The sequence below is a fragment of the Rattus norvegicus genome, chromosome 13 (genome assembly GCF_036323735.1).
Source record: "Rattus norvegicus strain BN/NHsdMcwi chromosome 13, GRCr8, whole genome shotgun sequence".
NCBI lineage: Eukaryota > Metazoa > Chordata > Mammalia > Rodentia > Muridae > Rattus > Rattus norvegicus.
Window position 1 is genome coordinate 91,254,725 of NC_086031.1, and position 27,900 is coordinate 91,282,624.

At 37.6% G+C, this 27,900-nt stretch overlaps 1 protein-coding gene across 18 annotated transcripts in view; it reads right to left on the reverse strand.

Annotated features, from left to right (window-relative positions):
* Cep170 (centrosomal protein 170) overlaps nucleotides 1–27,900 on the reverse strand; it is an 84,183-nt gene that overhangs the window by 52,917 nt on the left and 3,366 nt on the right. For 17 of the 18 annotated variants that reach the window (XM_063272008.1, XM_063272007.1, XM_063272006.1 and 14 more), the window contains exons 2-4: nucleotides 9,524–9,668; nucleotides 8,416–8,505; nucleotides 5,546–5,627 (exon numbers count right to left, since the gene is read on the reverse strand). In XM_063272008.1, the coding sequence (XP_063128078.1) occupies nucleotides 5,546–5,627; nucleotides 8,416–8,505; nucleotides 9,524–9,628 (277 nt within the window). In that variant the 5' untranslated portion in view covers nucleotides 9,629–9,668. The remainder of the gene's footprint in view (nucleotides 1–5,545; nucleotides 5,628–8,415; nucleotides 8,506–9,523; nucleotides 9,669–27,900) is intronic. The other variant, NM_001427216.1, reaches the window with a different exon arrangement.

Sequence of the window (27,900 nt, forward strand, 5' to 3'; positions counted from 1 at the left end):
GGCAGGACCAAAATGAAGAAAATTATAGATACCTAGTCACAAAAGTGTAAAAATGTCTCATGAGTCAACACCCAACAGCAAATCCTGAAGAGACTTTCAGATTTTCACAAACTTTGATAAAATGAGGTTCATTTTGCAAGTACAAAGAAAATAAAGGCTATAATTAGGGTTTATATGTAACTACACCACCCCCTTCCTTCCATCTATCGCAATAAGGTCATATTACATCATCAAACAATGATTCTATACACATGAGAACAAATGCTTACATATAATGAATGCTTCCATTATTATGTCTAAACAACAAGGCTTCTTATTAAAGATCAATCCTCTAGAGGTCTGATTTCCTACCATTATTTAACCTTACAATGAAAGCAATTTTATAATTACATACTAAATTCTACCATCCTTTACTAATTCAAAGCACTCATCAATCACTTCAGGGGTAGAAAACTGTAATCAGCATGGTGTGTGTGTGTGTGTGTGTGTGTGTGTGTGTGTGTGTGTGTGTGTGAGAGAGAGAGAGAGAGAGAGAGAGAGAGAGGGGTAAACTTAATGAACAGAACTTCTTAGACCTATAAACAACTCTATTTAATTCCATTAATCTCTGTTCTGCAACAAACCATTTAGAGAGTAGACAGAATCCTGTGCTCTCTAAGAATATAGTTATTGAATCCTGTCTGGAAGTTTTCTGTCAATAAAGAAGCTTTCTATAACTCTGATTGTAGAATCTCTCATTTTTGTCATATGCATATTTGCTGTTAACATAGAAATATACATATAACTAAACATTTAATGAAAATCACCTAGTACAGTGGCTCTCAACTTTTGGGTTACAATCCTATCAGATATCTTTCAAATCAGAACCTTATATTATGATTCATAATAATAGCAAAATTATAGTTATAACTTAACAATGAGAATAATTTTATGGTTAGAGGTCACAACAACATGAGGAACTGTATGTATTCAAGGGTTGCATTAGGAAGGTGAGAACCACTGCTCTTGCTTTTTTTTTTTTTTGCCTCAGAATAAAGAGCTTAAAAGAAAATTCACAGCACAACTACTTTTCAATGGCAATGATAGCATTTAATAAGTTGACAGTGATTGCTATGTTTTCGACGAAAACATGAATGAATATGGACTACTGTGAGGACGTTTTAGTGCTACCTCTCAGAGATACATAAGCATCTCTGCCTTGGGGCTACTCTAAGGTATTCATTCCCCTGGCCTAAGACTCCAGCTCAGAAAGAATAACAGGAGTCCTCTTCTGTTGAAATATTTTGTTTTCTATGTGTGGAAATCAGAAGACTTCACCTCTGAAATCTGACACTGCTATGGTGTGGTGGTTTGAATGAAATGGCCTCTGAGAACAACCTGCTCTCAGCTACTGTTCCAGTGCGATGGTCTGCCTGTCTCCTGCAATGTTCCCTACTTGACGGTCATAGACTGACCCTTTGAAACTGTAAGAGAGTCCCTAATTAAATGTTTGCTTCTATACATTGCTTTGGTAATGGTGCATCTTTATAGCAATAGAAAAGTAACTAGACATGTGGATTCAGCTTTTATGCCTTAAAAGTTGTATCTTCTCAGTTGTGTAAATTTTCATAGTTTTCAACTTGCCAATCAAGAAAAATCATAGAAATGCAGTTACTCATAATGTCAGTAAGTTATAAAATATTTTAAAGCTTATTTAAAAATTAAAACTTTTTGGTGAATGTATTGGGAAACATAGGGCTAAATGTATAAATCATGCAAATAATTTCTGGTTTATTTCCTCAGTGCTTTATAAGACCATGTCAGCTAATGTAAAACATCCCTATATAACTTATTTAATACATATTTATCTACAAGGGTCACAGAAACAAACCTGTATGCTAGGAATGCACTTTTAGACATTATCCTTTACCTTAAAACAATTATGACTGAGCAAAGCAAAAATTTTAAATAGTTTCTGTTATTCATAAGAGCTGTGACTTAAAAACACAAGTGTCAGATGTCGCTGTGACTACATTGGCTTTCAAACAAATCTTTCTTTTCAAACAAATCTTTAACTCAAAATAACAAATAACATATACAACAAAGCTATGCCAATACTTTACTAAATAGCAAAACAATGTAGTGTTTCCTCTAAAGTCCAGAATGCAACAAATGTAGCATTTTCTATTTCTTACTTGCCATAGTGTTCAAAGAAGTAGTCACACTCTTACTTGCGCATGTGACGGGTGACTCTATCCCAAAGGCTCTACAGACCCCATCAAGTAACGCAATTCTATACAACTTCAGAGAAGTTGTAGGGCATAAAATTTAACATACAAAAAGTAGGATTTTACTATTCAACTAAAAAAATCTGTGTGCTAGCAAGATGGCTCAGTGGTTAAGAGCACCCGACTGCTCTTCCAGAGGTCCTGAGTTCAATTCCCAGCAACCACATGGTGGCTCACAACCATCTGTAATGGGATCTGATGCCCTCTTCTGGTGTGCATGAAGACAGCAACAGTGTACTCACATATATAAAATAAATAAATCTTTTAAAAACAATTGCTGAGAAAAAAATAGGGAAAAACATTCCATCTATTTGTCGAAACAAAATTCCTAGTGATCTACCTATCATCAAGGAAGTAGACTTTTTTCAATGAAAATTTAAGATGCTGGAAAACAGTAGACCACAAAAAGGCTTTTCTTGATCTTATACTGGCAGATTTATGTCTTAGAAATGGTTGTTAGCCAAAGTATTTTACAGACTCAATTGTAAACGTAGTCTTTGGATTTTAATGTACGCGTGTGTTTGTATGTCGGGGTGGGGGGGTTAATAAGGATAATGAAGTTAGAGAGAAGCTTAAGAGAGTGTAATAAGTAGTTTGTAGAGGACGGTAATAAGATTCATGGCCTGAAAGCTTAAAAGAAGTCACTGGGATGTCAAACTGTAAGGGGTAACAACAAAAGCAAACTGTATTTGAAACCAAGACCGTTGCGTGGAAACTAAAACTACTGAGAAAAAGATGGTGGTGCATGCCTAAACTCTTAGCACTGTGGAAGCTCAGGCAAAAGGATTGAGTTAAGGTCAGTCACTGGACTAGCGCCAGTTTTCTTTAATTATATCACTCCCAAGACTAGTTAATTAGGCCACACAATCTGGATTCAATGGTAGGGGCACAGATGGTGGGGAGACTTAAAAAAAAAAACCTCAAAGTTGGGTGGGTAGGAAGGAGAAGGAAGGAGAGAGTGGTAGACCCGTAGCCACAGAAGGAACTGTGGGAGGGGGAGTGAATAAACATGCACAAAACTGCATGACACCTTCAAAGACTAAAACAATATTGTTTAAAAAATCATTTACTATATCCCAGACCACCAAATCTAATCTTGCGAAACAGGAAGCATCTAACAGATGTGCAATGAAAGCACTTTGGCCTCCTCGGCCACATCTGTGATTATCTAAATGAGTATACATATTTGAATGTTTATTGATTGCTGCTTTGAGTTTACGGTCAATTTGAAAACTGGAGTGTTTTATTGAGTTCATGCTTTTCAAAAAAAGTTCTAAGAAAACAGACTTATAGCTGTTCATTAGCTCAAATCTTAAACCATGTTAAAACTGTCTCTCCATTAAGGTGACATGTTATTAATCAGAGCTTTCCTCTCCAAGGTACAGTATTTTAGATTGCCTATAAACTTAATTGTATACATGAATAAAGCATGATAATTCCTCCAGTCTAGTAAAGCTAATACAGAAACAAGTGTAGCTATCACACGAACTGGTTAAAAATAATTCTGCCCCATGGAATAAAATTTCTGCCATGTCTATTTCAGTATGAAATGTTAAATCAAGAGTGAAAGTACATGAGCTTACCCTGGGCATCTGAGGGGCAGTGTTAGCTCAATACTGACTATGTCTGAGGAATTCCTTAGGGAAAAAAACTTAAAGGCCCCAGGCAATTTTAGAGGCACCATGGGTCGACTGTGGAGCAGGGAAAGCTTAGTTTGCTGTTCATAGATGACAATCTGTAGTCTGGAAAGTATGGGCAATTTCTTAAGCTACTCCTCTTTCGTGCCTTCCTCCCATTCTTCTTGAAAGCACTCTCATGCCAGCCCAAGTCATCTTCCTTTTCCAGCCTCAGAGGAGCTAGGATTAAAAGTGTGCTCTACTGAATTTGCTAGTGTTCCTTCTGGAATTCAAACTCAAAGGTAACTTTATAAAATTTTATTAAAATCAAATTTCTTAGGATTTGTTTTAAGAAAACTAGTAAGTTAATTGCAGGAGGTACTTGTATACAAAGTGTATTTGCTACATCTTGATAACACTTAAGCTGGTTAAAGGTACCTCTTACCTAGTTTACCTTATGTGTAATTTAAACATTACATTTCTTTATGTGGTGTATGTATGCATGCATGTACTCCAAGTGCATGTGTAATGGTCACACAACATGTAGCTCTCCCTTTCCACTAGGCAGGTCCTGGAGATGGACCTCAGGTTGCTACACTTGGCAGCGTGTAACTTTACCAGCTGAACAATCTCACCAGCCACACCATACATAGTTTTAAAAGACTTAATGTACATAACAAATAAGTTTTAAATTAATATATATTTTTTCATTTTTCAAGTATAAATGTAAAGTATGTGGTGTAAAAGTATTTGAGTTTAAATTTTAAACTTTAAAAATTCTATCTTTTGTTATATGTGATAGTACGTTTGAGTATTAACCTAAGTCATCTAAGCTCACTTTCTTTGATATAAAATGATCTAAGTCTAGCAGATTGCTAATGTTCAGCATTTTACATTATCTGAGCTTCAGTTAATATTTAAAAACTAAATCTCAAGACAAATGTTCGGCATACTGGGAAATATTTTTATTTTAATTAAATACAAATAGAAATGTTTTTATTACTGCTCAGTCTTACTACTTTCATTTTACTAGAGTCCTCTATACTACTCTTTACAGTACAGTAAAATCATGTAACTGTCCAGTTATTAGACTCTAAGTTTTTTTTTTTTTTTTTTGGTTCTTTTTTTCGGAGCTGGGGACCGAACCCAGGACCTTGCGCTTCCTAGGTAAGCGCTCTACCACTGAGCTAAATCCCCAGCCCTAGACTCTAAGTTTTAAACAGAAAATGAGTACACACGAAATGAAAATGTGCTAGTCATGTAATATTGGTGTCAGAAAACACAGACTATGTTACACTGTGAATTAAACCAGCAGTATAGCATGGGGTTAGAGGCAGGTTAATGTCTATGTCCTAAGAGACGGCCTTGGGCCCTTGTAATTCACCTGGCAAGAATCTTGGGTAGACGGTGCTGAAGACATTCACAGTACTCCTTTGAGCTCCATTCTTTCACACCCAAATTATGTAAAGTACACCACAGAAAGAGATGGGCAGCAGCTGAGCCTTACCAAGCTTTCCAGGATCGTCCTTAGGAACACAGTGACTGAAGACAAACAGTATGCATAAATTTCCAGTATTGTTAATTCATATATCACAAGATATTAAATTGCAGCATAGTCATTATTTTTAATTATTTTAATAAATGCACCAAATTATATAAGGATATCATATCCAAATCTCAGCTTATCTTCAAGTTTCAAAGTGATGTAAGTCTGCTCTGGTATCCTTACATCATTCACAAAAGTCTACAAGGAAAAAGAAAAAAGATTATTCTACATACAGAGTATTAATTTCTCACATGCCAGTCAAATTTACCAACCTATTACTCCGAAGTACTTATTTTGAACTATACCCTAACATGTGCCAAACATCCTACACATGATACTTAGTTCATACTAAACCTCTTGTCCCAGATTGAATTTTGGCACTTGGAATCTGTCTTAAAAAGAAACAGTCTTAAAACATTTCACTACATCATTCATTCATTCATTCATTCATTCATTCATTCATTTGTTTATTTACTTATTTATGGAGAGAGAGGTGGGGGAAGAGAGAGAGAGAGAAAGAGAGAGAGTGTGTATATGTGTGTGTGTGTGTGTGTGTGTGTGTGTGTGTGTGTGTGTGTGTTAGTGTGTGTGTTAAGCCTTTGGAACTTAGACTAGTCACATCTCAAGTATTCAACGGTCGCTAATGGCAGTAAAAAAACCAGATAGAGAATAAAGCAACAGAGACATAAATCATCATTCTGTCATTCTGCAGTTTCTTACTGCAATGCCTGACATATTGCATCAGCTTTCCAGGAAGACATCTGGAGATATTATCCTTGTAGGGTTTTTTCTCTTTTTTCTTTTTCTTTTGGTTTTTTGATTAGAGGACAGCTGAAAACATTCAGTTTAAATGTCCATATATGCAAACAGACAGGAAAAAACAAACAACAAAAAAGCAAAACTCAATCATACAGTGAATAGACAGGAGCACTGTAGGATATGGCAATAATGTCATAATCATAGTGTAGGCGAAATTATCACCCTGTCTTTCCAGGAAATGAAGACAATTCTAGCTCACTTTTCTTTTATCCAGAATCAGTAAGAAAAGAGGATTTTTAAGGACAAAAAGAAACTAGGATGTTTTCACTCTGTTAGTCAGATTCATTCAATAAGAAGGACCATGCAGTGTTTCCCAAGAATCTAAATAATTTTGTTTTAATATGTGTGTGTGTGTGTGTGTGTGTGTGTGTGTGTGTGTGCGCGCGCGTGCGCGCGTGCGCGCAACGGCACATACAAATCAGTGCTGTTTGCAGAGGTCAGAAGTCAAATTCAGACAGTGTTCTTCACAGTCCACCTATCTTGTTTTGAGCAGAGTATCTCGCTGGGATGTGCGGCTTGCCAGTTTTTGGCCAGCAAGTACTGGGCATCACCTGTCTTCATTCCCCAGCACTGGAATTACAAAGATGCAGTTAATCACACCCAACTTCTTATGTCTGCTGGGTATTGAACTCATGTCCTCATGGAACTCTAGTCTGAAAAAAGGGAAACAAAAGGTCTAGGCTAGAATGTAGGAGGCAGTGCAGTCACACAATAACAAAAGCAGGTGTGGGATGTGGTAGACATGGTAGGGTACAGGGCAAGTGCTCAGTGGAGGAGGAGGAGGAGGAGGAGGAAGAAGAGGAGGAAGAGGAGAGGGAGGGGGAGGAGGAGGAAGAGGGAGGGGGGAAGGAGGAGAAGGAGGAGGACGGGAGGACGACGCGACGACTCATGGTAAATAATGGTCTCACAGAGAAGCTTCAACAAGCTCACAGAAATGTATACCACCATAGTATAGCAAAAAAAAAAAATCTAGTTTCAATTCTCTCTACTTTATTTTAATAACATTTCTGGTGGTAAAAACATATATTCAGGTCCCTTGGAAATATATTCTGTTGTATATGGGTTAAAAGGAGCAAGAATGCACATAATATTTTGAGGTTCAGTTTAGAGGGTGTAGTGGCTTGAATAAGCTAAGACAGAGGGTTAACTACTTTTCTTAAATATAAAATAAGGAGGGCAAGAGAGATGGCTCAGCGAGTAGGAGTGCTTGCTGCTCCTGCAGAGGTGTAGTTAGGATCCACAACACATCCAGCAAATTAGACCAACGGCAACCCCAGCTCCTGTGGATGCAACGCTTTCTTCAGGCCGCCATGGGTCTCACTCACACTCACATGTCCACACACATGCACACATAACTTAAAGACAAACAGTTAAAAAACAATGTATGTATAATAATGGATTTGTTGACAAGCCTATAGTTTTCTGAGTAGTAAAATTGCCTTAGCTATCTTTTTTAAATAACTAAATCATAATAACGATAAACTAATACTTTCTAAATGTTTACTGCCTGTTGGTTTAAATATTTAAAATAATTTACTTGTCTTCATCTTTACAACAAACTGTAAGGTATAATTTTAAGAAGTTGAAATAATTCTGTACATCAATATCCTCATATCCTGCAATTATTTTCATTCTGCAAAATGTAGAAACATCAGACAGAAATAAGAAAAAAATCTTCCACAGTTACAAAAAATACCTAAAAAGACAAAATGAAAGCAGCAGGAATGAATCCTGGTGTTCAGATAAAGTAGTGTGTGTGCTAAAGTAAATGGTCAGATCTCTTGTGTTTTCCCCTCCAGTATCTGGCACCCAATCTACCTTTTCATGTTTACTTTCTAAAGCGGAGAACGTATCTCTTGTGCCCTAAGACAGTTTCCACCTTCTTACCCAGGCCTCTTCTGGTCTCTCACACACTGACTGTAGGCGCATGCTGAGGCTAAGCTTCAGTCTCACCTTAAGGAAATCTTTACCACATGTCATATCATTAGACACCTTTTTATCTCCTCTGTTTATTCCTTAGCTGCTTCTACAAATGACTTCAATGCACTATGCACCTTTCAAGTACTTAGAAGGGAAACACGAGCTAAAGAAAAAGGAAACCATACAAACAAGTACTGAAACCTTATTAGCACTGAGTGTTTAAGGTAGAAAGTATTGGCTAACTTACCCCATTCAGGCTGCCTAAGTCCTTGACCAAATGTTCGTCCATAGACGCATCATAATTGATTACTGCATGTTGCTTATCCACACTACGGGACTAAAATGAAAAAAAAAAAAGATAAGTTAAATTTTAAATTAGCTTTCAATTAAGCTATAAGAAAATACTAAAGTACCAAAAATTTTTTTTTTACCTATGTATACAATATTAACAGACAGCTGATAGAGGAAGAGATCGAAAAGTAGATTACATAAACTTTAAACTGTCTTACAATACAGCATGAATTTGGCATTATTTCCAAATGAGGAAAGTAGCTGAATATTTAAACTACTCTGTATTATACCCATATTATAAATCTGAGAGAATTCAAATTAATTTATTTTGTTGAGTGTATCAAAGTACATATTGTTTAAAAATTTTGAAATTGATACACAGATATCCAGTGAATTATTTTGTTTTACCTATCATATTGTTAAAAACTGCTACCTTGTTGGATTTCTTTCTTTACTACTGAATATTATAATACAAACTGTACAAGGAACGCAAAGACTTAGATAATAAAAAGGGATATAATGTGATATATTATGAGCAAAACTATCACTTAAAATGTGAGGGTATTTTATTATTATGTGTGTGAGTACACTGTAGCTATCTTCAGAAGAGGGCACTGGACCCCATTACAGATGGTTGTGAACCATCATATGGTTGCTGGGAATCAAACTGAGGACCTGTAGAGCAGGCAGTGCTCTAAACTGCTGAGTCAACTCTTCAGACCTAAAAAAAATGTGAATTTTAAAACTGGAATTTTTAGAAACTATTTTTTTCACAAATACAGGTGAGTGTACCTATATGTACCCCCCTCTGTTTCTGTTTCTCTCTCTGACTCTCTCTCTGTGTCTCTCACACACTTCGCTATTCTGTTTTCATTTTTCAAAAAATAATCCTCAAAACACAGAATTTATTGTAGCTGATACTAGAGTGAAATTAACCACACTGACATGAGAGTTAGGCGAGCAGTGTGAATCTGAATTGTGAGAGCTCTGGTTCTGTAAGAGGAAGCAGCTCCTGGCTCCCAGCCCAGCTGAGTGCCTGTATCTAGAGAAGGCTGGTCCGTCACCTGAAGCATGAGCTCACAGTCGTCTCTTCCAACGAAAATCATTTCTCGTGGCAGCCTGTGGCGAGTGCCTCCACTGCTCACCAAAAACCAGGATGTTAAGCTCATTTCTGCTTAGCTTCTGAATCCTCAGCCAAGCTACATCATCCTGCAGATGTGAACAAACAAGAGCATATTAGAAACTCTTCAGCATCCAGTCACCAGCCCTGTGAGTGGTCCTCAAACAGAACTGCCCTCAAGGTTGTCACCCAATACCATATTCTCATCAGTGTCACAATCCGGAAAACTCTACTCAGAGTCCAGTTAAAAAGGAAAGAATGAAGGTAAGTAAGAAGGTGGTCAATTATTAGTCATTTCTATTACAATTCTAAAAGGCTTCTAAACTCTCTCTGTAATTTCAAAGTAAATATGCATAGCAGTGTTAACATAAAAAGCTGTACTGTATAAATACACGTTTTGCTAAAAAACACTATGAGAAAGACTGAACTTTATAAAGTACATTTGATATCTAACTAGGGTGACAGTGGAATCCAAAGACACCGCTTTGGTGTCTGTCAAGTGTAGAGAAACTGAACACAACTGGAACAAAATAGACATTCAATTCCTTCCTCCTCCCCTCCACTTCTTTCTCCCTGCAACTTGCTAAGTAGACTGGAATAGCCTTGGATTGAACCAATCCTCTTGCCACTGCCTCCTTGGTGCTGGGATTTCAGGTATGAGCTGCTACTTTACTTTCTCAATATGTTTTTCCTAGAATAGTAATTCTTAAACTTTAGGGTTTTAGTAGTCTCTAGTACTTAAAAAAGAGGGGGAACCCCTAGAAGTATTTGTTTATAAGGGTTAAGATATATGTGAAAAACTGGAATTTGTTCCATTTAAAAGGAAAATAAAGAAATCCCACTCGAAATTACTAATATTTCAATCTACAATGGGAAAAATAGTACTACTTAAAATATGGGTTATCTTTTAAACATCTGGATTAATAGAAAAAAATTCCTACCTTCTTGCATTACTTTCCCACCATAATTTTGAACTAGAAATATGTAAAGAAAACCTGATTTCTTGGGAGTGATAGAAAAAAAAGGGTTTTCAGTCTCTTACACTATTTGTAGGGAGTTTTTAAAGATACTAACACAAAGCCAACATTTCTTGATTCTGTGGAATTTGGAGACTGTACAATGAGCCTTCCACGTACAGTTATGCACACAGCCATCTTCCACTTGGATGGGCTTTTATTTATTTATTTTTTATAGGACATGATCCTTTTATTACTGAATTCCGTGTTAGTAAATTATTTGTGATCACCAAGAGAATGAACAGCTAAAAATAAAAATCTTCTTGAATTGGTCACTAAAATCTATTTATTTACTTTATGGGATTATATACTACAGCACAGAAAAATTCATAATGAAAAATCCATTGAAATAATTTGTCTATATATATTCACAGTAATTTCAAAATTGTACTTCATATATATATACATATATTTACAACTTCATAGCAAATTTTAAAACAAGTTGTGTCATTATACCCTTAAGCAATTTATTTTTTTAAATTTTTTTTTTATTAACTTGAGTATTTCTTATATACATTTTGAGTGTTATTCCCTTTCCCGGTTTCCGGGCAAACATCCCCCTCCCCCCTCCCCTTCCTTATGGGTGTTTCCCTCTCAACCCTCCCCCCACTGCCGCCCTCCCCCCCACAGTCTAGTTCACTGGGGGTTCAGTCTTAGCAGGACCCAGGGCTTCCCCTTCCACTGGTGCTCTTACTAGGATATTCATTGCTACCTATGAGGTCAGAGTCCAGGGTCAGTCCATGTATAGTCTTTAGGTAGTGGCTTATCCCTGGAAGCTCTGGTTGCTTGGCATTGTTGTACATATGGGGTCTCGAGCCCCTTCAAGCTCTTCCAGTTCTTTCTCTGATTCCTTCAACGGGGGTCCTATTCTCAGTTCAGTGGTTTGCTGCTGGCATACGCCTCTGTGTTTGCTGTATTCTGGCTGTGTCTCTCAGGAGCGATCTACATCCGGCTCCTGTCGGCCTGCACTTCTTTGCTTCATCCATCTTGTCTAATTGGGTGGCTGTATATGTATGGGACACATGTGGGGCAGGCTCTGAATGGGTGTTCCTTCAGTCTCTGTTTTAATCTTTGCCTCTCCCTTCCCTGCCAAGGGTATTCTTTTTCCTCATTTAAAGAAGGAGTGAAGCATTCACATTTTGATCATCCGTCTTGAGTTTCGTTTGTTCTAGGGATCTAGGGTAATTCAAGCATTTGGGCTAATAGCCACTTATCAATGAGTGCATACCATGTATGTCTTTCTGTGATTGGGTTAGCTCACTCAGGATGATATTTTCCAGTTCCAACCATTTGCCTACGAATTTCATAAACTCGTTGTTTTTGATAGCGGAGTAATATTCCATTGTGTAGATGTACCACATTTTCTGTATCCATTCCTCTGTTGAAGGGCATCTGGGTTCTTTCCAGTTTCTGGCTATTATAAATAAGGCTGCGATGAACATAGTGGAGCACGTGTCTCTTTTATATGTTGAAGCATCTTTTGGGTATATGCCCAAGAGAGGTATAGCTGGATCCTCAGGCAGTTCAATGTCCAATTTTCTGAGGAACCTGCAGACTGATTTCCAGAATGGTTGTACCAGTCTGCAATCCCACCAACAATGGAGGAGTGTTCCTCTTTCTCCACATCCTCGCCAGCATCTGCTGTCACCTGAGTTTTTGATCTTAGCCATTCTCACTGGTGTGAGGTGAAATCTCAGGGTTGTTTTGATTTGCATTTCCCTTATGACTAAAGATGTTGAACATTTCTTTAGGTGTTTCTCAGCCATTCGGCATTCCTCAGCTGTGAATTCTTTGTTTAGCTCTGAACCCCATTTTTTAATAGGGTTATTTGTTTCCCTGCGGTCTAACTTCTTGAGTTCTTCGTATATTTTGGATATAAGGCCTTTATCTGTTGTAGGATTGGTAAAGATCTTTTCCAAATCTGTTGGTTGCCATTTTGTCCTAACCACAGTGTCCTTTGCCTTATAGAAGCTTTGCAGTTTTATGAGATCCCATTTGTCGATTCTTGATCTTAGAGCGTAAGCCATTGGTGTTTTGTTCAGGAAATTTTTTCCAGTGTTGGATGGGCTTTTATAACATTATAAATTGGTCTTTTGAAAAAGTTTTCAGAATTATGCAGAACTTCCAAATACTTGAATATTTCTCTTATACTACTTTAAAACACATTAAATATCACTACCGTGTCAGCAGAAAAGTCTTTAAATAAATATTAGGGCACTACTAAGCTCACAGACAGAATTCATTATCTCAAATTATATCCTTGACACGTAAAATATCACTGAAAATAAAATCCTGCCACTTTTTCTTGAGGTTCATTTTGACAAATACTTAATTCTACTTAGCAATCTGTCATGTTTTATGGAAGCATGGGCCTAGTTCAGCTTACAGTCACACAGTGACCTAACTTACTTCCTTGAAGACAACCATAGTACTCTGGCACACAGTGTAAGTGCTCTGTAAGTACTTTTCTCTAGTCCTGCAGAACACTACAAAAGTGTGACTTCAAGGTCTACACTTAACATAGTCACCCACTGTTACCATTCTGTGAGATAGTCCTAGGCAAAGTTAGTGAATTTTTAAAATTGTTTTTAATTGCAGACGTACAGCATACAGTCTGGTCCACTACCTGGATCTGTGCTTCTGAGCTTAAGTTTACCACAGTTGTTTTTGTGTCATGTGTGCTAACAGAAATTCAACAAGAGGCAGAAAGTTCTGATATCATTAAAACATCTGGTCCCACTACCCTTGAAAAGATTGCCTTCAGGGGCACCCAAGGACCTGTAGACTGAGCTTTTAATGGTTACTGTCCTATGGGATTCGGCATTGTCAGTAACAGTTTCAGACTTCTGAGTCAGTAAGATTAAGGGGTGAGTCTGAATTCTACTCTACTACTTTTACTGTGCATGGTCACAGGCACAGTTTAAGTGTCAAGTTCCTCAGTTTTCTCTCCTGTACTTAGTGTCATGATACCATCTACTCAAGTTTTGTCTTGGGAATCCAAAGAATATTTTCAGCTTTTCCTAAGATGTATGCTGTGCTGCCCTTGACTAGGAAGTTAACTTTACTGTAATGGGAAGAAGCATTCTATAATAAAACAGGTGTACACAGTAAAGGCAACACTGACCAATGTTCTGGTAAGAATCCTGTATGTTTTATGTTGAACTTGACAGTTTTAGTTTGGTTTTTGTTACTGTGATAAATAATGAAAAGCAATTTAGGTAGGTAAGGGGTTATTTGGTTATAGGTTGCAGGGTATCAGTGGAGAAAGTCAAGGGAAAGACTCAGGGAAAGACAATGGAGCAGGGACTTAAGCAAAGGCCTGTTCAGTTTGTTGTTTTATACAATCCAGAACCACTTCCCCAGGGGTGGCACTGTCTATGGTGGAATAGGCCCTCCCATATCTGTAACCAATCAAGAAAATGCCTCACAGGCTTGTCCTAAGGCCAGTTTGATGGAGGCATTTTCTCAAATGAGGTGCTCTCTCTTCCTAAGTGACTTTAATTTGTGTCAAGCTGACAAAAAAACCCAGTCACCTACACATACCTGACACAAACAACTTTTATCAAAATAAGTAAATAATTTTGTGTAAAACTAGATCAACCAAGTCTTTCTTGATTCCTTTCTCAAGCTTATGTAATCACTTTGGTTGATTTATGTGATTTATTAAGTCTCCCAGTCACCCAACTATTTAATGCTGATGATCTTGATCTTACATATACTTTGTCAGATTGGTGTTGCAGCATTTCTTTCTCTATTTTAGAAGTCTCTACAGTCAAGTCAATAGAGAACCAGAACTAAAGGAACATTTTTGTAAATATATTACATAATTTACGCACTCCATTTACACAGAAGAACAATTTTAAAATACTGCATAGTAAGTAGGTCAATAGTTGCATACTTTTTCAAGGGAGCAAAAATGAAAACTACTGCAACATATAATCAAAGGAAATCAATTCATCTTATATAGAACAATCTAAACATAAGAACTATACATGGACAAAAAAAAACTTAATGTAGAAAAATCAATTTAAGCAAACATCATTCATATGCTATAAAGCACTCTTTAATTTCTATTTGCTGTAAGACAATCTTTAAATATTTATAGAGCATAAACATAATATTGTGACTATGTATTATATAATTTTTATATATAATGTATATATAATAATATAATTAAAATAGCTTTTCACAAATCTTATTGGCTTTTCATGAAGTATAAAATTAGAAAATACACATTTTCTAAAATGAAATAACATAATATTCAATATGCAGGGTATTGCATTCCTACCCACTCATTATCTTTTCTTCCAGGAAATTCAATGGAATACACAAGCTACATTCTCTGTTTTTCTCCAGGTGTCTCTCCGATAGCTTCCCCATCACTCCCTCAGGTATTCTCTCTTCTTTTTCCATGTGCGTATGTATCTGTGGTATATTTGTGTTTGCAGGTGTGTGGCAAGAGAACATGGGAAGACCAGAGTTTGACAATGGGTATCTTCCTGATCCAGCTAGCCCAGTCAACCAGACTGCACCAGGGACCGCAGGCCTGTACCTTTTGAGTGCTGGAATTACAGATAGGTCATCTATGTGGGCTCCCAAGCAATTTCAAAATGGGCAACAGATCCAAACAGGTATTTTTAAAAAGAAGACATGCAAGTGTCCAGCAGTAAACACCAGGGAAATGGAAGATAAAACCACAATTAACTATGGCCTTAATTCAATAAATGGGTATTGCACAAACACCCTAAAAGGTAACAAAGTGCCAGCAGGAACTCAAATGGGAATGTAAATTAGCACAGCTATGAAAAAAAGCATTCTGGAAGGTCTTAAATTAAAAAAAAAAAATAGAGCCACTGTATGATGTTGCAGCCCTATTCACGGGTACATATTCAAAGGAGGTAGAAATATGAGGGAAACATTTGCATTCCCAAGTATATTGTAGCACTAACCTCAACAGCCAAGAAATCAAGTTGTGTCCATATACGCATGAAGGCAATATGGTTCAACCATAATGAAGCAGGGAATTCTGCCGTTCGACACAGCACTGATAGAAATGGACACTCTCAGGTTAAATGAAACAAGCTAGGCACAGAAAAAGAAAGTAACACAAAACCTCACTGGTCTGTACAACCCAAAAATGTTGCTGTCATAGAAATTGAGAGTATAATGGTAGTATCTGGGAATAGCTCGGGGAGGGGAGAAGAGAGGCTAGTGATCAATGATAACTTATTTACAGTTCAGTAGAAGAAGCTCTGCTAATGCATATGTGACTATAGATAGTACACAATGGATTCCAAAACATTAGAAAAAGAGTCAATGATGAGGCGACAGACAAGTTCAACTCATTTAAATGCTATACCAAGTATACATGTACTAATATATGATATCCTTAAATATATATACACACACCTATTGAGCCGCCTACCAAATCCAGGGTTGCTAGGGCAAACAAACAAAAGAATCTTGCTTCAGGGAGCTAAGTCCTGTAGAGAATGCTGGGAAGTTAGATGGAAACAGGAAGCTGTTCTTATTCCAGACTGGAATGGAGACATGAGATGATCTTACCCATGCCAGCTCAAGGCCATACAGGTTCTTCATCTCTAGGTTCTACCCAAGAACAACCTTTTTTCACTGTAATTGTTTGACAACCTTCCTCCCTTCTTCCCACCACTGCCCACTTCTCTCCTCCCCTCTCTCTAAGAGATCAAATCTAATATACAGCGAGGGTATTTTTAATGAATGAAGGACAGCTCCACTAGAACTCTTGGCTTCCAGTTAACCTGGAACTCTCTAGGACCACCTAACATGTCACTGAGTGAATCTGGCCCTTACTTCCTAGTTCTGCTCCTCTTAGCAATCTCTTACAGCTGTCTCCTTGTCACACAGGGCTTGGCTTTTCAGCAGTTAGATGACAAGAGTTTAGCATTCCAACATTTAGATGCCAGGCAGGTGTAAGCCTAGCTAGCACCACAGTCACGCCCTCACCTTCCTAAATTAGTTTTAAAATTGGACTTTCCTGTGAAAATAGTTCATTTTTGCACCCAAACATGAATGCAAAGAATATTTGGTACATATATACAATGTAGTTTTATTCAACCATAAAAAATGAAATCATATTCCCAAGAAAATGAATATAGCTGGAAATTACTATATTAAAGAGAAAGTAGACCAGACTCAGAAAGAAAAATACCACCTTTTCTGTCATACGTGGATTCTGTTTTTTAATTTTGTGAGTGTGTGTGTGGCTCATGAGACTAGGAGAGGACTATGAGGTGGAGAGGATTCTTCGGGGAAAGAAGAAAAGAGATTGCTAGAGTATATGTTAAAAATGTAGAATGGGACCTAGGGGTTAGAGAAAAAGAAAGCAGGGGATGGGGGAGGGAAGTAAAGAACAATCAAAGAAAAAGAAACAGATATGAAATGCCAGAGGGAAACCCATTACTGTATTGTTATTTAAAACATAAATTTTCACAATGCTGCTTGTAGTTACATATAACTCAATTGAGAACTGATGTCAAGAGGGATCTGAGGGATGTAAATTATAATGGGCTTTTAAGATAGACAATAGCATTGCTACGGAACTAGGAAATAGTGCATTGCACAATTCGTGCCAAAAAACTTGCTTCCATACATTATATACCTAGTGTATAATTAATGCATGGAATTACTTGAACTAGGCCACATGTTAAGGATAGTTCATCCTTATGCTCTGCAAAGCAGCTGGCTGATTCATCACCAGATGGCTTTACACAGAATAAGGCTCATCTTACCCTACAATCTCTGCTATTGCAGAGAAATAAATAACTGGCCTCACAATAGGACTATCACTCTTCAGAGCGGAAAGGGCTTTTCTCCAACCTTATTTGATGATAAAATGCTATCATTTGACAACTTTTTTTTTTCAAGTTGCCAGGAAGCATGGGAGACAATGACCTCTAAAGATTTGACTCACAGCCTACCTATTTCCAGAGTATATGTTTTTTTTCTAATAAGATACATAAAACTTTAAACAAAGAGGAATAAAATGTTACAGGATATCTGATCACACTTTGAACCCCAAGATTGTGTTATTTACTGGAGAAACCTGTTTTTAGTTGTGGGCTCAGTCTTAGTGCCTACTCTTAATACAAGAGCTTTCTGCTTGAAAATTATAAACAGGATTAAATAAAGTCAACTATTGGACAAGAGTCGAAACAAGCAACCAGTTGACAGGAATTGAATATGTATGTGTCTTCTGTGAGGCTTCATACAGAACCTGATGGAAACAGATGCAGAGACCTACAGCCAAATACTAGGCAGAACTCCCTAGGAGAATTGTCGAAGAGTGGGAATAAGGATTGAGGGAGCCAAAGGGGTCAAGGACACCACAAGAAGACCTACAGAGTCAACTAACCTTGGCCTCCGGGAGTTCACAGAGACTAAACCACCAACCCAAGAGCATACATGGGCTAGACCTAGGCCCCCTACATATTTGTGGATGTGTAGCTTGGTCTTCATGAGAGTCCCCTAACAATTAGAGCAGGGGCTGTCTCTGACTCTGTTGTCTACCCTTGGATCCTCTTTCTCTAGCTGGGCTACTTTGTCTAGCATCAGTGGGAGAGAATGCTCTGCTGCAACTTGATGTACCAGGGCAGGGTGGTACCCATGGACAGACAGAGCAAGCATCTCTGAGAAAGTAACACACACACACACAGAGTACAACACTGAAATGTTCAACTCTGCTGTATATTTAACTTGATCTGGGAAAGAGAATGAAAAACATTCTTGGGAAAACTTCATTTACTTTAAATCCCCACCCTCATTTGTACAGTTCCTCACAAAAAATAAATCTGCAGCTGTGCTTTTTTTGGATTCTTACCAAGATTCTGACTCTATGCTCACATGAAAAACCAGTAGTAAGAATATTTTTGCAAGAGTGGGGGAGGGGACGAAGGGAATACTTTTTGTTCTCATATTCATTATATTGGAATAAATGCCTAAATTTGACCTTTATATTTGCTATGTAAATCATCAACTCTTCTTTAAAAGCAGTTAAAATAAATATGAACCAATAACAGATAGAATCTACAACTTAATATTTGTTCACCAAAAAATAGATGGCATTCCTCATGTTGTATCTAACTTTATTATACATTTTCAAAAGAAAACTTAATTTAATGAGAAAAGGTAGCAACTTAATAAACTTCCTTCATAAAATCATTTATTAAATCCTCAATGAATAGTCCTACCAGAAAAATGCAACACATCTGCATGGCTGAGGCATTAAGAGTTCTTACCAAGATTTCTCTGCCAGCTTATGAAAATGTAAACCATGACTTGCTTTCCTTTGTAGACTGAGAAACTTTTGTTAAACAGGTGCTTAGTGGCTGCTGCTCTAGTTACTGAAGCTCCACAAACAAACACCATATGCTTTTCATATGAAGGGTGGCTTCAGTTAAGTGTTTTGCATTTATAGCAGGCAATATAGATACGCTGATAATTTATTCTAATCAAAAGAGCGTAAAGAGATTTGTACTTTCATTTATAAAGGTAGCAGCAAAAGTTTAAAACTAAGTTAGTAAATCAGAAAACAAATGAACTCTCTCATCTTTTAGCTAACCTTTGAATCACTTATGTTCTTTCATAGTCTAGACTGTATTCTTTTGGCTCTCCACCTGAAGATAATTCTGTTCATCATTCTTGACTCTACAAGGTTCCTAAGAATTCAATAAAAACAGACATACAATGTGGGATAATTTCTGAGAATGTGAAATACAGAGATTTCTGTCAAAGGGGATAATTCTCAAACACAACCAGCATTAAAACACTTGAAGTATTATTTTATTTGCATAACAACTTCAGAAATTTTGAGGCAGAAAAGCAGCTAACACAGATAAATCACCACTACTATCAATAGTCAATACATAGGAAACAATACAAGCGTTTCTGGGTAGATGAATTAATAAAATATGGTACACATAATATAACATTGTTCATTGTTAGAAGGGAATTCTGACACGTTACAGTATGGATCAACCTTGAAGAAGATATGCTAAGTAAAATAAGCCAGTCACAAAAACAAACATCATGTGCTTTCAATTATATAACATACTTTCAGTAGCAGAAATCAGAGTGAGAAGGAAAAGTAGTTACTGGCACCTGGGGATGGGAGCACTAGAGGAGCTACTGGTTAATAGTTCTTCATTTCAGTTTTGTGGATGGTGCTGGCTGTATAGCATTGTGTATAAATGCTTACGATGGTAAAATGTATGCATGTGCATCTTTTAATTTTCAGCTGGGGAAAATTTCCTTCTTTCTCATGTGGTGGCCTGATGCTGGTGCTAGGAATCTTCAACTGCTCTTCCACAATATTTATTGAAGCAGGGTCTCAACTTCAAACCCAGAGCTAGTTTTGATAATCTCACACCCCAGGGTTGAAATTATGAACAGACTGCCAGACCTACCCAATGTCTATGTTAGGTTTCTAGCAAGTCTTCACACTTGCTTGGTAAGTGCTTAAATCAGACAGCTATCTCCTTAGCCCCAAATGTTAGTAATTTTAAGAACAATTATTGTTAGGAAATGATATACTGACCTTGTATTTCAACCCTAACTCCAATTAAACCAATGTTTCCCTTCCAAAAATTGAACTTACTCCAATTCTACATTTTTTACCTCCTGTCCAACCCCTACCCACCTTTTTTATTTCAATGTCTACATACCATTATGTAGCATGAATATCCTTTAATTTCTTTGGTTCTCTGATATGATTTAAATGAAAGTATTTATTGTAGTATAGATCTTAAATGCCATCTAACAGCCTCATGTATCTAATAAATATTGTTTGGGGAATTCATGAAACTTTCGAGGCATCAGGTCTAGATGTCAAAGGCTACTAGAGCCTTTGAGAGTTATGGTTTTGCCCTGTTTATGGTCCAGCTCTCTTCTTTCCAATCTGCCAAGTTGTAAAGAAGTCAGACACTATGCTCCTGTTACCATGGAGCAGGCCCTCCAGCTACCAGGCCTTCCCTGCCATGCTAGGAGTATACCTCGTGTAAAACCAGGAAGAAAATCAAAAAGTAAAACCTTTCTACATATTTTCTATTAGATATTTAATCATAGCAAGGAGAAAAATAATTAAAATCGTATTTCTTTAAAAATTCATGTTGAATGTTAATCCTCAATGCAACTGTATTAAGAGACATGGCCTTCCTCCTGTAGCCAGGCAGGAACCCCAGTGGAGCCATAGGGACATCAATTTACCCACAAAAGCTTTGACCCAAAATTTACCCTGTGTACAAGAAATGCAGGGACAGGGGATGGAACAGAGACTGAGGGAATGGCCAACCAGTAATTTTTCCAACCAATAACCCACCCAACTTGAGATCCATCCCACAGTCAAACACCAATCTCTAACATTATTACTGATACTCTGTCATGCTTGCAGACAGAGCCTAGCATGGCTGCCCTCTGGGAGGTTGGATGCACACACCCACAGCTAAACAGTGGATGGAGCTTGGGGATTCTTATGGAAGAATAGGAGAAGAATTGCAGTCCCCAAGAGGACAGAAACTCCACAGGAAGACCAACAGAGTCATAACCTGGATCCTTGGGGCTCTCAGAGATTTAACTGCCAACCAAAGAGCATACATTGGCTGGACCTAGGCCTCCCTGCTCATATGTAGCAGATATGCAGCTTGGTCTTCTTTTGGGTCCCAAACAATTGGAGAAATGAGCTATCCCAAAAGTTGTTGCTTATATGTGGGACATGGACTCCTAGCTGGGCTGCCTTGTCTAGCCTCAGTGGGGGAGGAGGACCTAGCCTTGCAGAGACTTGGTGTGCCAGGGTGGGTGAGGATACCTGGGTGTCCCACTCTCTCAGAGGAGGAGAGGGAGGGGAAAGTATTGTGGTGGGGGTGACCAGCAGGAGGGGCAGTGAGTGAGATGTAAAGTGAATAATAATGATGATGATAATAATAATAATAACAATAATGATGATGATGATAAAGAGATGGAGCCTTTGGGAGGGAACAGAATCAATATTCATTTAAAAGGCAAAGAAAGGAGCCTCTCACTTGTCTATCCCATTGGCATACTTCAATGATGCTACCTCTAAGGAAAAAACCTTCAGCAGATATTTAATTTGCTAAAACTTTGAAAATAGCCTTTGGCATTTTCACAAGTATGAGACATAGGGCTATAGGCAGACCTTTCTTAATTACTAATTGATGGGGAAGGGTCCAGCTCATTGTAGGTGGTGCCATCCCTTGGCTGGTGGTCCTGATTCTATAAGAAAGCAGGCTGAGCAGGTCAGTGGGCAGCACCCTCCATGGCCTCTGCATCAGCTTCTGCCTCTGGTTCTGTTCCTGCTCTGTTTAAGTTCCTGACTTGGTTTCCCTCAATGTGTTGATACGTATGCCAAAAACACCCTCTCCTCCCCAGGTTGCTTGAGTCATGGTGTTTTGTCATAACAATAAAAAACCCTAACTAAGGTTACACTGAGGAAAGCATATACCATTTTTGTAGTTCTTTTCCTATGGCTCCATTTTATTTTTAGGAGCCTATTTTCAATCTCTCTCTGCCCAATCCCCTGATGCTATTGATCAAACCCAACCCAACAGCCCACACATGCTAGGCAGTTATCTACACTGAAATGCACTCCCGTGATCCAATTTAGATGTTACTCCTATGTAGTGGCATAGGAGTTTATTTTATCAAACATGTAATTTATTTAAAATTTATGTAAATTGGTTTTAAAATTGTAAACATTACAATGGATATTTCTCAGATCTGTGTGGGAATTCCTGTTTTCCTTTAGTTTGAAAGTAAAGTAATCAGATTCGATGCAAATACAAATGTAGAATTCTAAAACTCATACTAATTTCAAAATGAGGTTTTTTCCCCCACTTCAGGATTTACAAAAATTTTTTAATTTTTTCTAACTTGACAAAAATATTTCAATAAAAATTAGTGATAAAGTCTAAGGTAGAATCATGCCAAATTAAATAATAGACAAGAAGAGAGATAAGAGCTAGTGAATTATTAAACTGTGTGCTTTTTGACTCAACACTTTTAGAAATTTTACAATATATAATAATTATATTTAAATCTGTAAAAGAATAAGAAAACATTAATAAGTAGCCTTCACTTTGCAATGTGTTAGTTGTACAATTAGGAGGATTTCTCTTGAGCAACCACAGCAAACAACAGTAAAGTCCAAAAATATAAATGGACACATACAAACGCATATTCCCATGGGTTCCACATTCATGGATCCAGTAAACCCAGATGACAATCTGTGTGTGCCTGTTTTGAGCACGCACAGATAATTTTCATTTGTCATCATTTCCCAAGTTGTAGAGAGCATTAAGTCTTTGTGGGATACTGCACTGTATTAGGCATTGTAAGTAACACAAAGATAACTTAAAGGATGCACTTAGGAGGATCAAGCGAGGTGGCTGAGTGGGAAAGGCACTTGCTGCCAAGACTGATGACCTGAGCTCATCCCTGGAACTCACACAGTGGAAGGAGTGAGCTGACTCCTTCAAGATATCCTTTGGCCTCCTCTTGTGTAGCATACCATGAACCCATATCCATACCCAAATAAATGTATTGTTTCTAAGTATTTAAGCAGATATCAATAGGTTATATGCAAATACTATTCCAAGTTTATTTAAAGGTCTCAAGCACTGGAAGATTTAATTCTAATTAGCTACCAAGGAATAACTGCCTTGTGTGCACTTGTCCACTCTGTTATCCTGTGGGTCAAAGATGGGGCCTTTCACATGCTAAGCAGAGTCTAGCACTGAGCTATATCCTCAGCTCTTATAGTTTTAAATTATAGTCCCACAGAAAGTCTTCTATTTCCAATGTGTTTTCCACCACATTATTTTATACCAAAGAGGCTCCCTTTCCCCTTTCCTTGAATTTGCTCAAATCAGTTTACTAGCTGTTTGACTGAGTGCAAGACTCCTTCCTATTCAAGCTCTAAGGTTTGAATTTGTGATTTGTTATTTCATGTAACATGTAATGAACCTTTACCCAGTATACTATCAGGCAGAATCAGAAGTCTTAACTTAAAGCTTATACCCAACTCCAACTCCTGGCACTACGCCTCTTTCTCTTTACCACAAGAATGCTGTAAATGACATGTAAAACTGCCCAGTGAGAATAGAATTCAGAAAAGGTAAATATTATTTCTACAGAGTCAATGAAAAAAAAATTTAACCTCAGCCAATGTGTTTCCTCACATCCAACAATAATGCTGTAGCATTATTTCAGAGGCCCTAAAGGAAGAAATATACACAATTAAACATTTTTTTTATAGTAAGCCTCCAAGAAAGTAGTCTATCATTAACTAAACATAACACGAAACTGAGCCTCTAAGATAAAGTAACATTCAGGACCATACAACTGGTGACACTGAGGTGTCATCTGATCAAGTCTTACCCGAGAGAGCATCATTGCCCACCTACCTACAGTCAGCAATGCCCTGCTTGTTAAATAAACTTTGTTCAGGTATACAGATGACTAATTTACAGGAAGATTGATTACAAGCATTCTTATTAATAAATGAGAATGAAGACTGCTCAGCCACCACCAGTAAGTATATATAAGGTTAAATGTGATAATGACTGGGCACTTTTACCTCCAAACTTCCTTTCTTCCCTTGGCTTCTGAGGTACCACAGAATTTCATTCCTTCCAGTTTACTGGTGGTGTTTATGAATCCTTAAATCTTCTTCTTAGAATTTCTGTCTTATATATCCCATTACCTACTTGATATGTTTACGTAGATGTTAGAAAAGATTGCTAACTTTACAGAAACTCTTGATTCTGTAAAGTCAGACATGGGCAACTCTCACTACCACTGCCACAGTTACTCTAAACACAGTTGGTTTACATCACTCCAATTACTTCTTAGCTCATTTTATTCCCATATGTGCATCCCTTTTACCACTATGTATAAAACAATCCTTTCAAAGTCCTCAATAAATTCCCACGGCCCTTAAGTAACATCAACCAATCAAAGTCCTGTCCCACTTTAATTCCTTCCTCCTCTTCCCTTTTCTCTCATCTTCAGTCACAGTGGCTTCTTTGTTCTCAAATTCATGTGTCCATTCCTGCATGTGAGAACGCTCTCTACTCAGACACCTACATGTCTTTCCCCCCCTACGATGGAATGTTAACTATCTGGGGTTGGGTGGTGAGCACTGTTTCAGAAGCTGATTTGTCAAACATTCAGAAGTAACAGCATTCAGGACACAGTGTGTAGTGAGCCTTTCCTGTCGAAGATGGAAGGCGGGTTAACATTATTTGTCTTTGTTTGAATTGAGAGGTACATTGAATATAACAAAGGTACTTTACTGCACTAGAGAAAGGTAATTTAGTATTTACAAAACAGGGCAAGAAGGAATTTGCACACCATTTAAAACTACTGACCACTTGAACCATTTGTATGTGCTCACACCTTAAAAATAAAAAAAAGGGAAAGTCTACCATCCCTCTTTGATTAATTTTATTCACTTTCTTTTGTCTTCTCTTCTGTCAATTGGCCTTAGGTTTTATCAATGCTATTTTTAAAAATTCTGACCAGTTTCCATGTTTGATTCTGCAGCTATGGTCTAAATACAGTTGTAGTGAAACCACTGTCCTCATTTCAAGCCATGCGGTAGTGTTGGCAGTCTACAGTTGGGTCACAAACTTAACAGCAATGGCTCCCTTGGTGCTGATAAACTCTGCTTCCTTACTCAACTTTATTATCATATAGTGATATTACCATCCATATCCTCAAAACTATTAGCTTTGTTCCTTTGTTAATCAAGGAAAAAAGAAAAGAAAACAAACTACGAATAATTTTCATTACCTTTGTATCACTTCCCCCACCCCCAGCATATTTTATGTGGCACTGATTCTATTTATAAATCTGGATGGTTTTATCCTTGGCTATGACAAGTACTTAGACAGGATGAAGACATTAGAGATATGGCTTATTAAATTTATAAATGTCCGAAAGCCAGGAAGGGAAGCTAATCCCTTGGATGAGAAGACAGAATCATGATTCAAGAAAATTTCAACAAACTTGTACTATAGTAATATTAAGATAGATAAAATTGAGTAGAAGGTAAGGGTAAATCATTGCTTCAGAAATATCACTTATGTTATAAATGGAGTATGTGAAACTAGTAAATATTTATAAGGATATTTATATAGAGTGCATTTGTAATTTTCAGAACAAACATTTCAAAAAACAAAATGAGAACCAACCTAAGGTTGTTGAGTTTCTAGTGGTTCAAGTCAGACTGGGGAAAAAAACCACATCGATTCAACTTTCTCAAATCAGTTAGAGGCAAAAAAGGTAAAAGAAACTATATAAATATGAAGTTGCAAGGGTTAATTTTAAAAACCTTTATTGAGGAACTTACTGCATTGTTCTTAAGACAGAACTACAACTAACAGGAAGAATTCAGACAGCAAAATCAGCATTAGATCGCATGGATTGCATGCTTTTTATAGTTCCTTAGTTATGGCTATCACCTCTATTCCATTTCTCTCCCACCCCTCTGTCCCCACTCTCTGCCCTTTCCAACTCACATGTTATCTCTCCTGTCCCGTAAAGAATTATGTTACCCTTTTATGGGCTCCTTTCTAGTATCCTAGGGTCTATATACACTCTGTGTGTGTGTGTGTGAGAGAGAGAGAGAGAGGGGGGGGGGAGGGAGGCGGGGAGAAGGAGACAGGCAGACACAAAGAGATGATCAAAATATATTATATGTGTATGAAAATGCCATGGCAAAAGCCATTTTACAATTAATAAATGCTGCTACAGAAACATTAAGCATTGTAACAGGGCTCCCCAGGAAGAAAGTCAGTTAACTGCCCCAACTGATCTCAATTTATTTCTCTAGCCTATTCTTAAGAGCCCCTTTTCCATACTCTATCTTGAATTGTCTTGAATTGTTGGAACACTGAGCCCTGTTTTCTTACACTTTCTGGAAGGATCCTAGGCTGCTCTCAAGTGTGAGCAATCATCTCCCTTCAAGCACCAATGACTTCTTGGTACTAGCAGGACCTAGCAGAAGCAGGTCATCTATCAGATCAAATGTTGACTGTTTCTATTTGATTATAAATGCCCCTGGTTCCCTACCTTCTTCCTTCTATTCTAGAATCCCAGAGCTACTGTCTTTACCCAGAAGACAGGGATCAGTAGACTGATGCTCATTCCGTCCTAGTGTGGCCATACTGAATAAAGGCCTCACTCTGCCATCTCACTCCCCTCTACTCTCCATGCAGCAGATGGCTCAATCTCATTGGCTGGGACCTCCTCTGGCCTAGGACTCTGGGAACAACCTTTCATTAAACTTTCTGAAGGTTAAATGGACTTCCTTTCAAGTCCAGGGAAGAGTTCAAGGTGAAGCTGAATCTCAAGAATATTAGCAATGTGTGGCACACTGTACAGAAGACTTCCAATTCCAGCATTTTATTAATGACAACAAAGGAACAGGTTCTCTCTCTCAACTTACTAAAAAAAGAATTTTGACTTTGGTCAAACACAAAGGTTCAGTTACAGACTGTATATTCTGTAAATTCTGTGATAGGTACCGTAGAAACAGCTATTAACTATCTGCTGCAGGTCTTTTAAGAGCGTATTAACACTTTGTGTGTTTTGCTTGCATGTATAATATTCACCATGTGTGTCTCTGTTGTCTGGAGGACAGAAGAGGGTGTCTGGCTCCTTGCAGCTGGAATTATAGTCGGCTGGGAACTACCTCTTGGTTGTTGGGAACTAAACTTAAGTCCTCTGGAAAAGCAGCTAGTGATCTTAACTGCAGAGCCATATCTCCAATCCCAAGGTTTTAATCTTTAAATGTGTAACATAATACTGTGATAAAGAAGGATGTCTAAAAAGAAAAACGAAACAAAACCCTGCCATTTAGTAAGTGCTCCATGCAGGGTATTATTCCCCTTTTTAATAATACCATGGCCCCCACAAGGAATATTTTCTATAGTACTTATTAGTATACTAAAACGGATGCCTATTCTCTACTGTGTCTCACTTGATTTTCAGTTCTATACAGTGCTTGGGCTTCTTCCCCCTTGTATTGTTACCACTGTATGGAAGTAATTTATATGGATTAGCTTTCCTCCTGTGAGTTTCTTCTATGCTTTTGACATGAAAATAGATTTCATATTTGCTATTTTACTTTGCCTAAAAAAATACATATCCTGTTGCACAATCATTTCAACTAAACTGGACAACACAACCAGTTTAATCAACTACAGATGTTTTCTTATTCTTTTATACCACAAAAAAGTGAACTCACTAT